General features: G+C 42.3%; 1 protein-coding gene across 2 annotated transcripts in view; it reads left to right on the top strand.

The window, feature by feature from the left end:
- The window catches only part of LOC306967046 (cell adhesion molecule 4-like), a 220,978-nt gene that overhangs the window by 189,052 nt on the left and 15,641 nt on the right, over positions 1 to 16,285 (top strand). For both annotated transcript variants that reach the window (XM_079561946.1, XM_079561945.1), the window contains exons 5-6: positions 1,939 to 2,029; positions 10,695 to 10,867. In XM_079561946.1, the coding sequence (XP_079418072.1) occupies positions 1,939 to 2,029; positions 10,695 to 10,867 (264 nt within the window). The remainder of the gene's footprint in view (positions 1 to 1,938; positions 2,030 to 10,694; positions 10,868 to 16,285) is intronic.

The following is a 16,285-nucleotide window of genomic DNA, read 5'->3' as shown; positions in this document are numbered from 1 at the left end:
TTTCTACACGGTCCAGAGTTTTTAACAGAGCCGTATTCAGAGCAGCGCTGCGTGTGATTTCCTCTCATTAAAATCTAATACATACAAATCTTTTCATGCAGGAAATCAGACCAGTGCAGCCCCACAGCAGGTTAGGGTCCTGGCCAGAGGTTTAAAGAATTAACCAGAACAGTAACTGCGGAGAGTGAGGAGAGTGGAATTATTGGCAGCATTGATCTGGACTTCTGAATTATGTGTCAGCGGCATGAGGCAAACTTTCATATATATTTTTCATAAGCGTGTTTCCTGGTTGGTTGGGCAAACTGACTCTTGCTTACTTTTATATTATAAGATAGACAATGAGACCAAAATTACCAACATTTTTGTCCATGGTCTTTGCAAGCATTTCTTAAAGGGGCTAGATGCAAGTTTGTCATTTCGTACTCACTACTGCCACCTCAGATCAAACGTGTAACTGCAGCTTCTATTAAGCTCGTGCATGACGGTACTTCGGACCAATGGCCGCTGGCTGCTCTGCTTTATGACCACGACACTGGGGGCTGCCATTGCTCCGCCATTGCTGTAGTACCTCCATATCACCACTAGGCCCCCATTGAAAAGCATTGGAGTTTAGACACCTTAAAAACAACTTTAACGCCTGGTTTCAATTTTTTCAACACTAGACTAGGCTAGACAGTCCTCCTGAGATAACGCTGGGTTAGTCACAATATATGAAACCAGGCTGGTTTTCGTAAAAATAATTCTTGAAATCTCGTTCTTAATGAGGGTCGGACTGTTAGCATTGGAGCATCGCGAGCTACACGCCACGCAAGGGCCGAGTCTACGGTGAAAATCCCGCCCGTATGCCCTTTTTAGGAACATGCTTCGTCAGAGCTGGGGAGGGGGAGTCTGTAAATCCGCCATGAATTCCCCCACAATCGTAGTCATTATGGTAAACGGGGAGGAGTGAGCAAAAGACGTCCATTCTACACATTAAGACATGGCTGGAACATGTAGGGGGAGGAAAATACTTATTTTTAACATTTTTAAACTCTGTATAGTCCCTTTAATGTTAGATGATATACTTTCATTAGGATTAGCCACACAATAAATTCATTCTACTGAGCTGCCATCGCTTTTTACGGAAAGATTTCCTTCAACGTCTACATGGAACTTTAAAGCCTTTAGCGTTTTCTTTTTTTAAAGTGTGCCATTGCAAGACAAAGTTAAAAAGAAAACATAATTTACATTTTAGAAAGCCATGAAAGGATTACATTTCTGAGCAATGCGACTCCAGTGACTTTTCAATGTGAAAATTGTATAAAATGGTTTTAACTCATAACTTATTAAGTCCGATTGTTAATATGAAAAAGGCAAACGATGAATAGATAATGCTTTATTAGCACAATTCTTTCATGAGACGGTTAAATAATTCAGTCCATTATAGTAGTTTTGGCTGACTGCTGACCCAAAACCCACAGTGAAAGTGGGCAGTGTAGATTCCCTGTGTGGATGTTCAACACACTTCCGCTCACGTTGGCGCTTACCACAGACACTTTCTTCTCTCATTGCTGTAGATGTTCCTACCTGTCAGTCTTTGGGTACAATTGGCTCATAGGACGAGTGCTAATGTGTGCTGATGGATGGAGAACGGTGTGACGTTTTCCCTGTGCCCATGCAAACACCATCATGTGGACTTCCTGTCGCTCTGTCACATAAATAAGTGCGGAGCAGCATCTGCTTGTCCTCTCTGATAACAGGTGCCTCCGCCGTGAGATTGTCAGGCGGTTGCCGTGGAAACAGATGTTAAAGACCCCCTTTTTCCACCCACTTTTCAGCGGGATTCACTTGATCCATCCCTTTATTCCCCGTTCTCACTGACTCGCTCTGAATCCACTTTCCTTGTGTGTTTCCTTTATTTATTAGGCCACGTTTTGATCTTGTCTTTTCCCTCGACAGTTGCGCCCACAGTGAGGATCGTTCCCCCCACTGGTATTCTGCGAGAGGGAGACTCGCTCAGCCTGACCTGCTCGGTGACTGGGAACCCGCTGTAAGTATTCAGGCGCTGCTGGCTGTGTTTGCGATGGACAAACCAATATGCACATATATTTACAACAGGTGGCCCAGGTTCAAGTGCAGGCACAAAGACGCTCTCTTTGACGGTTTGTGTCTGTCAGGAATGGCAATGTGTCGTCCTGAAGAAGCAAGACAGATGTGTCCATTAGAGATGGGTAGAGCTGCTGAAATATTACACAGTGTGACAATGGACAGAGTACTGTTGCTTCAAAATAATACTACTGAAATACTGTACTATGCAAACAAAAAACTCATGCACATAAACATTTACAGTTATATTTGTACCATATTTTTATTGGACTATAAGTCACACTTTTTTTCAGTTTGGCAGGGGTCTTATACTCCGGAGCGACTTAAATGTGTTTTTTTTCTTTTTTCTTTTTTTTAATTCAAATAATATTTTCACTTGCCGCTAGAGGGCACTGCAGGCTAATCGAGCAGCAGAAAGAAAGTTTGGAGCGAGCGGAGAAAGCGGAGGTTACTCTTAGAGATGAAAACAAAACAAAGCTAATCACAGGCCACGATGGCCACAGCTAGAGGAAGGAGTTTGCAAATGAGAGCTTGAAAAACGTGCTGCCGGGAGAGGTTTGTCAACAGTGCAGTTACGCCTCCGTGCCTAGTTCGTTGTTTATGCTTCATGTAGCTAACATTCAATGGTTAGCATACCATTTTTTGGCTAGTGCGCCTTATACTCCAGAGCGACTTATAGTCCGGAAAACATGGTAATACGACATGTATAGGATACGCATAAAGAATACACCATGTGGACATTTTTAGCTATAGAGGATACACACAGCATAACAGGTGTTGAAAGCAAATGATTTAACCATGGTGAAGTCATGAAAAGTTTTAGAGTGTTAGAATAAAGGACATTTAACTGTTAGTCAGAGTGCCCCGGATCCTCTTCTCTGTTCTCTGTACCCCAGTTTTTACAAACACTCCCCATCACAGTTGAGTGACATCTCAGGAACAACAAGGCCTTGCTAATGCTAATGTGCCCTAGTGACCCTAAGGTTCATGAGTTTAATTGGCAAAAGCGGAAGTGCGCTGACAGCACTAACTACTCCTAGGATGAACAAATGAGCATGATGGTCTCCTGCGGTTAAAGGTCGAAAGTAGCAACTGTTTGTTGACTGCTCAAAGCATTAGTCTCCAATAGACTAATAGAATAATTGGAAGTTATTGAAAAAAGCATCAAAATAGCAACAAAGCAACTAAGATGTGACTCCAGTCAAGAAGCGTTTAGACTTGGGGGCATTTTGTGACACAATGTGATCAAACAGGAGGTTCCTGAAAATTCTGTAAAGCTACGCAAAACTCAACTTCATTTTAGACCCTTGTTTTCCTTCACTGCAGCCTCTAACTATATTGCATTTGTGTCGATCTCTGTAGGTGTAATGTCATCATCGTGTGTGTTCTTGTACTTATGACATTGTGAGGACCAGTTTGAGTTTTTAACCAACAGAGTGGGGACATTTTTGAAAAGTGTGGGCATTTTGGGTGGTCCTCACTTATTTGATGGACTGTTTGAGGGTCAAGATGTGGTTTTAGGGTTAGGGTTAGAATTGGGTTTAGATTAGGGTTAGGCTTGGGATTAAGGTTAGAGTTGGGGTTTAGGGTTAGGGTCTGGGTAATACATGATGTCTATGAGTGCCCTCACTAAGATAGCAGTACAAGATTGTGTGTGTGTGTGTTTTAGGAGCTGATATTATCATGACAGGTCCATTAAATCACATTACTGGTTTTATTCCAAGTGATTACAGCGTTTCACACATATGAGAAAGGATCCTCCATTTCGCATGCGCAGCTATTTTCACTTTGGTTTTGTGTGTGTTGCTAAAACACCAGGAATCAGCTGCCTGAACGTATTTGTAAGAACTGTAATTTCCCCCCTCACTAAAGCACATTGTGCACCAAAGCTTGTCCTGCACAATGTATGGGAACCACAGATAGGTTTGAAGAGGCAATTACAACACAGATGTCATAACACACGGCTCACAGTTGTTGCTAATGCTGCAGCATGAGCAGGTGTAGAGAGCAAAGGACGAGTAAAGGATGAATAAAAAGGCCATCCGTCCTAACACTGTGAGAGTTTCGCCTTCGTAAATGCCAGTGATTGAAATCATAATTGATGATATAGAATGAAAGAAATGGCAGAAGCGTTTTACGCTCTGTGACTTTTCAAAATGTGTAAATGTATGGCTGTGCGACCATATTGGCTCAACCCTGGAATTTTCATAGGCGTGTAAGAAATGTATCTAACCATGTGAAAAACTGCAAAATGAGATAACCAAAAGGGTGCTATTCGGTGTTAGATGCTTTAGTTTAGCTCTGAATAAGCGCTGGACAATGAAAGCTGACAGAATAAAGCGAGGGGCTGCAGGGGATTTGACCGTTGCTAAAAGTTGGTGCGGTTTGTCGGGCAAAATTCAGAGCTGCCGCTACTGGAGGACATCGAATTACTGCACGAGTTGTCAGATGAACCGTAGCATCAATACTGAGGAGGTTTAAACGGGCTTCTCTCCTGTTGGTGAATTGCCACTCAATCCACATTTCGGCGATGCTATGAACATAAGTATAAGTATAGGTCTTGTATGCGCTGGAAGGGATGAGTGAAGCATGGGGTCAGAAACTGGTCAGACTGTTGGGTTGGGACGGAAAGCACAGATGGGGGAGGGCCATAGCTCAGGTCAAGCCATCACTGAGACAGCAGGCCAAGCATCTGCGACATACTCCCTGGAATAGATGGTACTGGGGGAGAATGTCCAAATGGAAGTGAACAAAGAAAAGAGTGCCAACTTTTTTTTTTTCTTTATAGATAAACCAGCTGGGGGAGAAAAGGATAAGTTCAATGCAGCAATTCATGCCCCCAGTTTAGGCCAAATAGCAGCTTAGCATGATCAAAATTGACCTGATGTGTGCTTGGCTACTGGTGAAAGTCTGTTCGTGAGTAAGTCCCAGATTGTCCCCTCACTGGCATGTTCTCTTTGGCTTTACCCCAGCACTCTAAAACCGCCACAGTGAGTTAATCCTCCCATTAGGTACACCTGACCGTGAACCTTGCTTAAAGCAATACTAAGTAACTTGTTTACCTTAATAAATCCTTTTAGTAGTCCCTCTGGGGGTAATACAAGTGTTGATGGGATGATTGGAAGGTCTTTCATCTCCCCCTGGTGTCTCTGGCCAGAAAACCATGATTGCAACTTGCATTTGTCCTGTTGGGGCAAAACTTCCTTAGTACTGCTTTAAGACCTTGCCCAATCACAAGGTCAATGGATGCAGTTTAAGAGGCAGTGATTTGAGGCCATTAGGCATGTGCCGATACCAGTATTGGCTTGATACAACACGCTTGTGCTCGTACTCATTGATGTGGTCCAGATACCAGAAACCGATACCTCTTGATGTGGTATTGGTGAAGGGCGCTCCACCCAGCTGGAGGGTCAGCCCTATGTTCCCCAGTACCTGTATGTTCGAAGTATTAAGATTAGGCACCAGCCCACTATCCTTAAGGTTAGTGGCCAGGGCAGGGTCAGGGTTAACTGATTGATATATGTGTGATGTTTCACTTGTGATTTGTTGATGTACCAACTCACGTACGGAAAAAAAAGTCGCACCCGAACCGAACATAGGTGCACACCCCTCAGCTGAGCAGAGAAAAGAGCAAGAAACTGTTGAATTCTTCAGTGGAATACAATATTCCACATACTTTATTGCAGACTTCCCAGATCAGAGTCTGTCTGAATTTAACGGATCTGTCGCTTATGTCCTTTTATGCCTAGGAGCTTATTAATCTTTAAAAGCCAGCGACTAAAGAGTACTCACAACGCAAAATAAAGAGATATAGCTTGTCCTTGTTGAGTGAAAATATAGCTGCAAGAAAAATAACTTAATGACTTATCTTAACCCTCGTGTCGCCTTCGCGGGTCATTTTGACCCGCTGGCATGTTCCGGGCATTTAGATGCAAGGTGACACAAGGGGGCGCCCTTCCAACCTTCTCTGTGTAAATGTGAGTTGACTTTCTTCAGAGTTAGACTTTAGGTCAGACACCATGAGTGACAGTAACATGACACTAAATACAGTGAGCTCTTTGTTTCCAGTAAAAAGGCTGAGGCCTCATTGCCCTTCAGTCACAGACTGAGAAGTGAAGAAGGAAGTCATGGAGCTTCTGCTTTAGACAGAACTTCAGACTTCTGCTGCATGTAGCGGTCATATTACATCATATCAAATGTTGTAATCTGTAAAGCACTTTGTGATACCTTTCGGTATGCAAAGTGCTTTATAAATAAAGGTTGATTGATTGATTGATCATATTCTGAAACTCAAATCTGTAGTGAAAACATAATATATGGAAAATAATTACAAAAATGCCGTATAAAAATATATATATATTTTTTGATTTACTCTCATTCTAAAAAAGAAAACCCAAACAAACCCTAACCATTTGTATCTGCTGTAGGTCATGTTTGACCCTGTTCCTCTGAGTCGTGGTGCAGCAGGACTGATGTGGACAGATATTACAGAAGGAGGTTCATTTTTTCAACAATTACTATAGCAATTGTTTTCTCCAAAGTAAAAGTAGATCTACCACAGTCTTGTCCACATCTGTCATGGTCCACCATGACCCACCACGACTCAGAGGAACCGGGACAAACATGACTTTACAGCAGATACAAATGGTTAGGGTTTTTTTTTTTTTGTTTTTTTCTTTAGAATGAGAGTAAATAAAACTATTTTTTTGATTAGATACATGATTTTCAAATATTTTTCTTTTTGTAATTGTAATAATTATTTCCATATACTATGTTTTTACTACAGATTTCAGTTTCAGAATATGATCAATCAATCTTTATTTATAAAGCCCTTTGCATATCAAAAGGTATCACAAAGTGCTTTACAGATTACAACATTTGATATGATGTAATATGACCCCTACATGCAGCAGAAATCTGAAGTTCTGTCTAAAGCAGAAGCTCCATGACTTCCTTCTACACTTCTCAGTCTGTGACTGAAGAGCAATGAGGCCTCAGCCTTTTTACTGGAAACAAAGAGCTCACTGTATTTAGCCTCATGTTACTGTCACTCATGGTGTCTGACCGAAAGTCTAACTCTGAAGAAAGTCAACTCACATTTACACTGAGAAGGTTGGAAGGGCGCCCCCTTGTGTCACCTTGCATCCAAATGCCCGGAACATGCCAGCGGGTCAAAAAGACCCGCGAAGGCCACACGAGGGTTAAAAGGAAATGTACTAACCAATCTGCTGTGCAAAAGTCTGTCTATAAAAAGTCTATATACTTTATTAAGCATATAGTATGTTGAAGAAAATACCTGTCTAGATGTTGTGTCTGCCCCTGTAGTTTGATTCCCTTAATGAGAAGCTAGCAAATAAGGTTCATTCATTCATACATTTCCAAAACCCTATATCAAACACTGATAAACCATTGGGCCTTAGCAAACTACCACAGCTTTAGTAGTTTTTGTTTTCATTGGGAAGCCGATGCAAACCCATGAATAGTTGAGGTGTTTAACATGTCAGGAGGCGTGCACTGAGCTGGAACAATCCATGTAGGTAAGACTATATCTTCACCCCCAATCAGCCGATACATTTTCTCACCACAATCCATCCTTTGAATCTTCAATTGCTGTCTGCAGGGGCTGGCATGGTTCAGGACCTGGTCTATCTATCTCCTCTGTCTTGGAAGAATCCTTGAAATATGAACACAATATCCACTGAATACACTCAATGAAATGATAAGAAAATTGAATCTGACTTCATGCTGCCTCATACAAAGCCCACATAGAAGCCTCAGAACTAATCAACCAGTCAATGCCCGGGAGGATATTTAAAGGCCAACACCGGGCTATAGCCTTGACGGCACAAAGAAGGGAAACCAGACTCAATTGATTATAAAGATAAAGCCTGCCTTGATTTATAGTTTATTGCATGAAGGTTGAGGGAGATGGAGCCAGAGAGGCGAGGAGTCAGGGAGCTGGAGAGATAGCATGGTTTACTTCAGGGCATAAGACAAATATTATGTTCTCCATGCTGTTTTTATGGGAGTAGAGCAAAAGTAACAATGAAAAAAAAAACGTAATAGTTTAGCTTTTTTATTGTATTTTATTTAAGTCTATAAAAACAAGTGCATTAGGGCAGTGGTAAACAACTGGTGGGTCGGGACGGGACTTAAAAGTGGGTCGGGGAACCGTTTTCAGTGGGCCACGAGCCGAAAACATTTATTTTAATATTCAAGAGGATAGAATCACTACTTGAGTCTGTTAAAATGACTTTTATCAGGTTGTTTTATTGTAATTTTAGCACCTTTAGCAATGTTTTACATTATATTTGACAAGTTTAAGTTATATTTGGGTCACGTCTTGTCGTCCTTGGGTAATGATGCGTCCTGGCGCCATACCAGTTAAGAGCCGCTGCATTAGGGGAAAAGACAGTCAGCATGTAAATTGTGTCTGAACCCAATCAGAGGCGGAAACATTTGGGAATTGTGCATGTGGGCGTCTCTCTGCAGCACTGGAGCATAAGCACTTAAAACCCTCTCCCTCGACGGTCCCGTCTGTCTGCTGGTGCTGAGTGCACCAAAGCTCCCCAGTCGAGCCGTGCTCTGGCATTGCCTCCATGTGCATTTGGTGACAGAAATCCCCCCACAGAGAGCTGAGAGGAGTCTTGGCCCCGGCCCGAACACAGAGCAGTGGAGAGCCCATGTGGGGACTTTGTCACATAATGATGGACTCATCCGGACACTTTGGACACACAATTCAGAACGGACAGAGCACTGAGAGACATCTGTTTCTAGCTTTGACTCACACCCCAGGTTGTGACAGGAAGGCCATTCGAAATAGGATGGCAATATGGTTTTATTGTTTCAAATAAAGTACAATATTGCAGTTTATATTCTCCTATTACATGTAAAATAATGACCTTTACTATATTCTCTAACCTTTTTCCAGTGCTGTACTCCAACAGACAAATAAAACACATTTACTAAAACGGCACTATATTATCAGCGGGAGAAGAGGCGCACACAGAGACAATATCATTTTGGCTGATTGCTTGGGGTTTCTTCATATTTGTGTTAGTAATTACCGCGAGTGGGAGTAGAAGTTTGTCTCTAAGTGGGAGATATTCCAGTGAGTTTGTGCCTGTGTGTGCGCGTGACGAGGCAAAAGGCAGTTTAATTAGGCTTCCAGTGGGGATTAGAACTGCGGTGAGTCAGGATTGTAATCTGGCCAGACTTCACCAGAACCAAACTGTGACTCTGGCGCATAGACAGCGACTTCTAATCCCCACGCCTCCTGTCGCCTCTGTCTGTCTGTCTCGCATGGACGTTTCATTTTGCTTTCATCTTTGCTATATCTATTTTTTCCCCCCCTTCTTTGCCTGTTTCCTCTTCTTTCTTTTTTAGCCTCCCGAGTATGACACTGTAATTTCATTCCTGTCTTTTACTTTGGCTGTTTCAAGTGTCACAGAGTGTCCTCATCCCAACTTCCAAAACTTGTGTCTGAATGAATAAAAAGTATAATCACATTGATATTCACTTTATCTCTTCTTCACAATTCCAAAACATCTATCTGAGCCAATCCTTATTTTGTGCAGTCAGATAAGTGACTTTCACGAAGTCGTCATCCTTCGATTGAATGTTTTTTGAGCTAAAGTGCTCCGTAGGACATTAACACCTCTAAAGCCAATCCAACTCCTTTGCCTTGATATCCCTCATAACAAGAACCTCAACTTCTTCAATTCACTATCTCCATCTCTCCATCTTCACCTACATGTCAGTCACATCATCAAGAGTCTCTTAAACACCTCTCATTTTGTTCTTGCTGAAACTCTCACCCATCTTGTCTGGCACTTCTATTGCTCTGAATGAAGGACCATATAAGTACTTAAAATTCTGCCCCTCCTTTACCTCTCTTCACCTTGTTCCGAGCCCTTTCACTGGAGCGCGGCCCTCTGACCGCCTGTCCGCTCATTAACTGTCAGGACCAAGGCCCCCGGTCGCCATTGGCTCTGTCTGTGAGCCCTTTTAAGGCATTTCCCTCACGCCGCATGTCCCCTGTGGGCGTCTGTACCCTCCGCGTTCACCTCTCTTTTCAACGCTCCCCAATGTCACTGTCAATCCCTTCGAACATCAAACCACATTTTTACTTTTTCTGCCCCCAATTATAGGCTCATTAGTGGAACATTTTGGCTAGACTCTTTCGCCAATATTGGTTCAAATTATTCTTTTATCACATTTAGTTGGACCTGCAAAACGATTGTATTGTCCATTTCTGATGGTTGGTTTTGAAGGACATTGACAACTACGATTTGAGAGTGAATTGGAGTTGAGAAAATTATTTATCTGCTACTATTTTATACCTCGGTTGCTGCTAAGTTACTCAAATAATTTATGGTATTCTCAGCCTGTAACCCATAGAGATGCTTGTTTGGCTAAGACTTATTTAGAACTAATCCAAGATATGATTATATTATATCATTATTTTACTGTATTGGTAACATTAAAGACATACTTTTGAGTGTGTACAATTTAAACCGACGAACCCCACACCACAGCACAATGCTTGATGCTTGTCATAAAAGGTAATGAGTCGACCCGTCTAATTGTATAATGTCTCTCCATCTCAGGCCCTTGAACATCCAGTGGTCCAAGATCAACGACACTTCACCGGATCGAGGTGAACTCACTGGACCCACGTTCCAGATCTCACGACTCAGCCAATCACACAACGGCACGTACCTCTGCCAGGCACAGAACGACTACGGGCGCGCCTCTGACCAATACACCCTGCTGGTCTACGGTAAGTCATCGTACAAGAAATAGTCACAATATGACCTTGGAAGTCCTTGAAATTTGGTCAGCTAAATCTGTAATACATTTGCTAAATCCAAAAGTGTTGGTGTTACAAATAGCAGTATTAGATTGGGCTAGTTGTGGGATGTTGCAGGCAGTATCTAATATTGTGTAGGAGTGCTTTCACACCTGCACCATTTGGAAACAAGTACAGTCCATTTGCTAGTTCAGCGCGTTTGGGCTGGTGTGAATGCAGTCCGCCTTTTGGTCTGGATGAACGAATCGTACCGAGTCAATGTGAAATGCACTCTCTGAACCATTGACTGTAGAATTAATAGACAGCTTCTGCTCACTCCTCTCCGTTTACCATAATAACCACGTTTGAGTGGAAAATTATGGCGGATTTACAGACTCCTCCTACCCTGCTGTGACAGAGCATGTTCCTAAAAAGGGCATAAGGGCCGAATCTTCACTGCAGACTCGGCCCTTTCGAGGTGCGTAGTACGATCGTAGCTAACACTAACGGCCTGTCAATCAAAGTCCAGCCTTCATTTGTATATGAGATTTATAAAATCTTTCTTACGAAAACCTGCCTGGTCCCTTTAATTGTAGCTACCCCAGTGTTATCACAATGTCTTTTTAAAAATTGGGCACCAGGCTTTACAGTTGTTTAGAACGTATATATAACACAATGGCGGTAGTGGTGTCCAGGAGTCCAACATTTTAAAAAATGTAGGACACAATTTATCTGTCTGAATTTGGAGCCTCTTCTACATCATAAAGACACAAGTGAAACGGAAACACTGCCTGAAAAAAGGAGGAAAAGCTTTATGACAACGCAGCAGCTGTGGTTTGAAATGCCTTTCACAAGCTCAGGCATTCGGATCAGAGGAGTCATACGCTTCAATAAATGTATGAAAATACAGACGTGAACAAAGAATGCACTGGATTACAAACATGCTTTAAACAGGATTTTAAAAATATATGTATCAGGGAGAGGTTTGCGTTGAGTGTCAAGTGTCAGAGAAAGGTAACAAAACTATTCCACTGTCACCAAAGCACAAGTAAAGAATCAGGAAACAATTTTCATTCACCACTTTAGATCTTAGAACAGCGCAGAGGTTTGTTTTTTTCAGAATCGCGCAGCAGCGGTGACTCCTCCTGAAGTGAAAACCTGCGAGCAACCGCTTCACGCGACCAGATAGAAGCGGTAGCGCGATTCATCCAGTTTGGTGCGTTCACCTAACCAGTGTAACTCCACCCTTAAGGATGGTCTTGTTGCTAAGCACAGCCTAAACAGAAGCCTGTCTAGCAATCAGACATGGGAAAAACAAGTCACCACCAGATGTACGAGGAGGTATTTAATAACCCTGAAGATCAGATATATATTGTCATACTTTCTTGCAACAGCTCAAAAAAAAAAGGACGTTTTCAAGGTAATCAGTGCTGGGGCTCATACAGAAAAAGCACAAGGCTAACCCTAGCTTTTAACTTTTACACAGGTGAATCATTGTAGTAATATTTGAGATATTCCAGAATAACCCAGACAAAGTGTACTCTAACTCTCCGCGATGCACAACCCTATAAACAAAGCATAAGCTCATCCTGCTCCATTTCTGGTTGAAGCTTCTCCTTTGACCATTCAAAGTGCCACCCCTAGCGATGGGAATTTTCTGATTTCTTGAGGTGTTTGTTCATTTGATCTGAAGTGTGGCGTGAGAGCGAACCATACCACACCAAAGCAGCTGCTATGTTTCAACCTTTGTCTCCATTCAAACTAATCAGGAGCGATAGTCCCTGAGGAGAAGAACATCGGTGCACTACAAACTGGTAATGACTGGACAATGCTCTCATGATGTTATGGATGGAAGTCCTTGAAAGTTTCATGTTCGATATGTCATTTAAATTCCCGCTCACAGCAAACGCTTCTCAATAATTGCCTTTGTAATTGTTTATCTTTTGTTTGCAGCGCGTGTTGTGTGTTTTGATGATATTTTTGTGTGGAATATAAAATAATCGATTTTTTGAGTCTGTCCTAGTCGGGCTCTGTTCAACCTATTAAATCTTGATTTTTCCCTCATCTTTCTTTCAGTTTTGTTAGATTTCTTCTAGTACTTCCCAGTAGGAGACCTTGGCTAAACTTTCTTTTTTTTTCAAAGAATTGATTCAACTAAGATATTGATCCACGCAAGAAAACACGGTCTGGCGTGCTCAGATTCTGATCAACATTATTATTCAGGCTATCTCTTGTAACAAACCAATTTATTATGTTATGCTTTCTTCACTTTCACTCAGCAAACACCTCTAAATGGCTGGAATTATTTTTTACCACATGGCAAGTGGATTTTACGCCAACTGAAGGGGCCATATAACTCATTTATAAGCTATGTATATTTTTTTTTTTACAACACTTTCAAAATGTTTGCTCAGAGGTATCTTTTACAAATCCAGGAACATCTGCAAATGAATTTTACATGAACTCAATGCAGTAAACATAAAATAACTGGCTATACAATTAAAATTAATTGCCTGTTTTGGCATGTTGAAGTGCAGAAACTTGGATACAGCTTTTGGTGTCGCAATATACACTTCTTTTCCCCCTCGATGCACCTTTTCTAAGGCCAACTTCTTGATGAAAGGCAACCCAGAAAAACGCTTGCTCTCCCAGACTCATCACAAACATCGCAGGGACCAGACAGTGCGACAAATTGGACAACTTTCTACGCAAGTTGCAGAAATGATGTTTATGCAATCCACATATCAGACAATTAGGCATACATTGGTTTTCACGTCAACTGAGGACAACATTGGAATTGTCCTGATTTAATAGATGGCTAGACACACTGACACACGTCTGTGGCTTTCATCTGTGTGGGTAATTACTCTCAAAACACAGCTTCACAATGTTTTTGCCCCTCCGATCCAGCGCACCCCCTGCTGGCTGCTTCTACAACAGCGTCTTAAATGATCAGTACAAAAGCGAATGTGAAATCTTATGTAATGTTGTAGCTTTGGCGTCAGGTTAGCGCCCCCCCATCTATCCGTCTGCGCACAATCAACAATGGCACCCTCGTGTAGCAGCATCAAAAAGCGCATACTGTATTAGTGGCAGGCGGCTCTCTGCGGGCTTCAGGGGTGGCAACAGCGGAAAGATGAAAGGTGACATCCCCACCCACTTGTTTCTCTCGTTTCGCTTCCTTTTCCTTCCCCAAGGTTGAGGAGCTTTGATGTGGGGAAAAATACTCTCCTACTCCTCCTCGGTTCTCCTGTGATCCACATGTGTTCCTTCTCACACACACTCTACCACAGAGTTCTGCTGGTTGACAATTTGTCTGAAATGTATGAAGACATTGTTGACATCACAATGACATTACATTAAAAAAAACATTTAGCTTTCAAATAAATACAAAATATTGCTATAAGTACATGGTTGGTAGTGGCAGGAGCAACTAAAGTCTTTAGTTGTGGTAGTAATAGTTTTAGAAAGTGCTTTATTTGTCATTAATTGTACAACTAAATTACGTTGAGGTGTTGGGTTGGTCCTGAGCCGCTGCACCTGAGCACGCTGCCATTGTGGGCCAAGCTTACCAGCATTAGCACTGCCTTCCGTCTCCTCTGATCCACCTGAAATGTAGCAGCACCTTCTGGGTTTGTCCCAGAGCCTGTTGTCCTGCTCCAACTCCTCCTTCCTCTTCCTCCTGCACAGCTCCCTCCGCCCCGCAACAGTCTTTCTCCATCTTCTGGGAACAAAGCAGTTGCTGCTTGTTTACACGTCGAGTCAAGTCCCTGTGACAGTAGTAGTAACTTTAGTTAACTGTAAACGTCCTAGTGTAGGTACGTAGTTAACTTAAACTCTCAGCACATGTTGGGATATGTACCAGCCTCAGTCATGGTGGCCTTTAGAATCCATCAAGACCCATGATGGATCCAACGAGGTTAATGTTTGCACTGAGGATCTTTTCAATCTCAAAACACATATCTCCTCTCCCAGAGGGAAGATTGTTCGCCGCCTTATCTCCAACAACTCAGGACTGTTTATTCACTCTCCTTATTAATCTGCAAAACATTCTGCTGATAGAGTGTGTCTTTGAAAGGTAAAGACTACCCTTTGTCTTTGAGATGCAAATTAAACCAAAAAGCAAAGTCGCAATGGAGTGTACTAAGCACCTTCTAATGGGGAGAGGGAGCACCCATCAGTCAAATAAATGGAAGGAAAGATCACTTTTAGAAATATGTTATAGATGACTCATAACTCTTAACCACCACATTATTCATTCTCAGCTCCCACAATGTTCGAGTAGGTGTCAGATTTCTTTCTTTCTCAAGCAACATCTTGTAACAGCTTACTCCAAAGGGCATGCTGATGGAAATACTGCAAGGAACAATCTGCATCTACCCATATATATACTATGGAATGTTTTCAAAAGTCAACGTGGAAAGGACAATTCTACAAGCTAGTGTATCCACTAGAACATGTACAATGGATTCCCTCTGGATCCCCTGGGCTGCGCTGCAAAGTGATTAGTTTATTACACTGAGGCATCATTTTCAAAAGTCATTAACATCGTCTTGCTCTAGGTGCATTTAGCAGCAAATTTAGTGTGTGAGGCAATTCGGCTAATTTGACTTTCTTGTAATGGTTCACCAAAAACCTTTCTCCTGTCACCACCTCTTGAGCGACCACTTCTCTCCTCCCTCTCACGCTGCCTTCAACCGATGTGCACCTTGCCCTTCAATTTTATTTCATTTTTTTTTAATGACACTTACCCAACCAAGCCCCAGCTCAAACCACCAAATGCACAATGTAATAGGGAAAGGGGTATAGGAAAAATGGTGGCATGAAAAAGAAAGTAACAAATCTTGATCGAGGTCATAAGCAGGTTACCATTGCTCCGCCTTGCCAGATAAAGCTGTCTCTTGGCTCCAACCGTCCTCTTTAGGGAATCTCAGGGTGCGCTTTGGCAAGGGATCTTTAAAAAAAACATGAGCAAGCAAAAAAGCTAGCATTTTGTACAGTCAAAACTTTCATCTCTTGGCGCTTTCATTTTCCGGCAGCCTTCCTCCCATGGTGAGAGTTATCTGCCATCGGGTCCTGTCCGTGAAGTGAAAAAAAGGGTCTGCCAATTTGTCACAGGTGCTTTCGGCGCTGTCACAGAGCTTAGGAGAGTCGGAACAGAGGAAAAGAGGCCTGGAGTAAGCAAAAGTCTCCAGAGCCCCGTGGTAGAGATGTTTGGCTTTATGTGGCACAGCACAAATGGAAGGTGATTAAGGAAAAATTATGAATGGGTATATTGGCGTAACAAGGTGATGGCAAAGCCCGTCCATGTACAGTGACTATGGGCTTGAACACCGAGAATAATGTTCAGCCAATGAAAGGCAGTAGATCGGGGGTAGGCAAGTTTGTGTCTTGGAGGTACGATTTTCA

The sequence above is a fragment of the Gobius niger genome (assembly GCF_951799975.1).
Source record: "Gobius niger genome assembly, chromosome: 8".
Taxonomy (NCBI): domain Eukaryota; kingdom Metazoa; phylum Chordata; class Actinopteri; order Gobiiformes; family Gobiidae; genus Gobius; species Gobius niger.
This window is presented reverse-complemented; position numbering and strand designations above follow the sequence as displayed.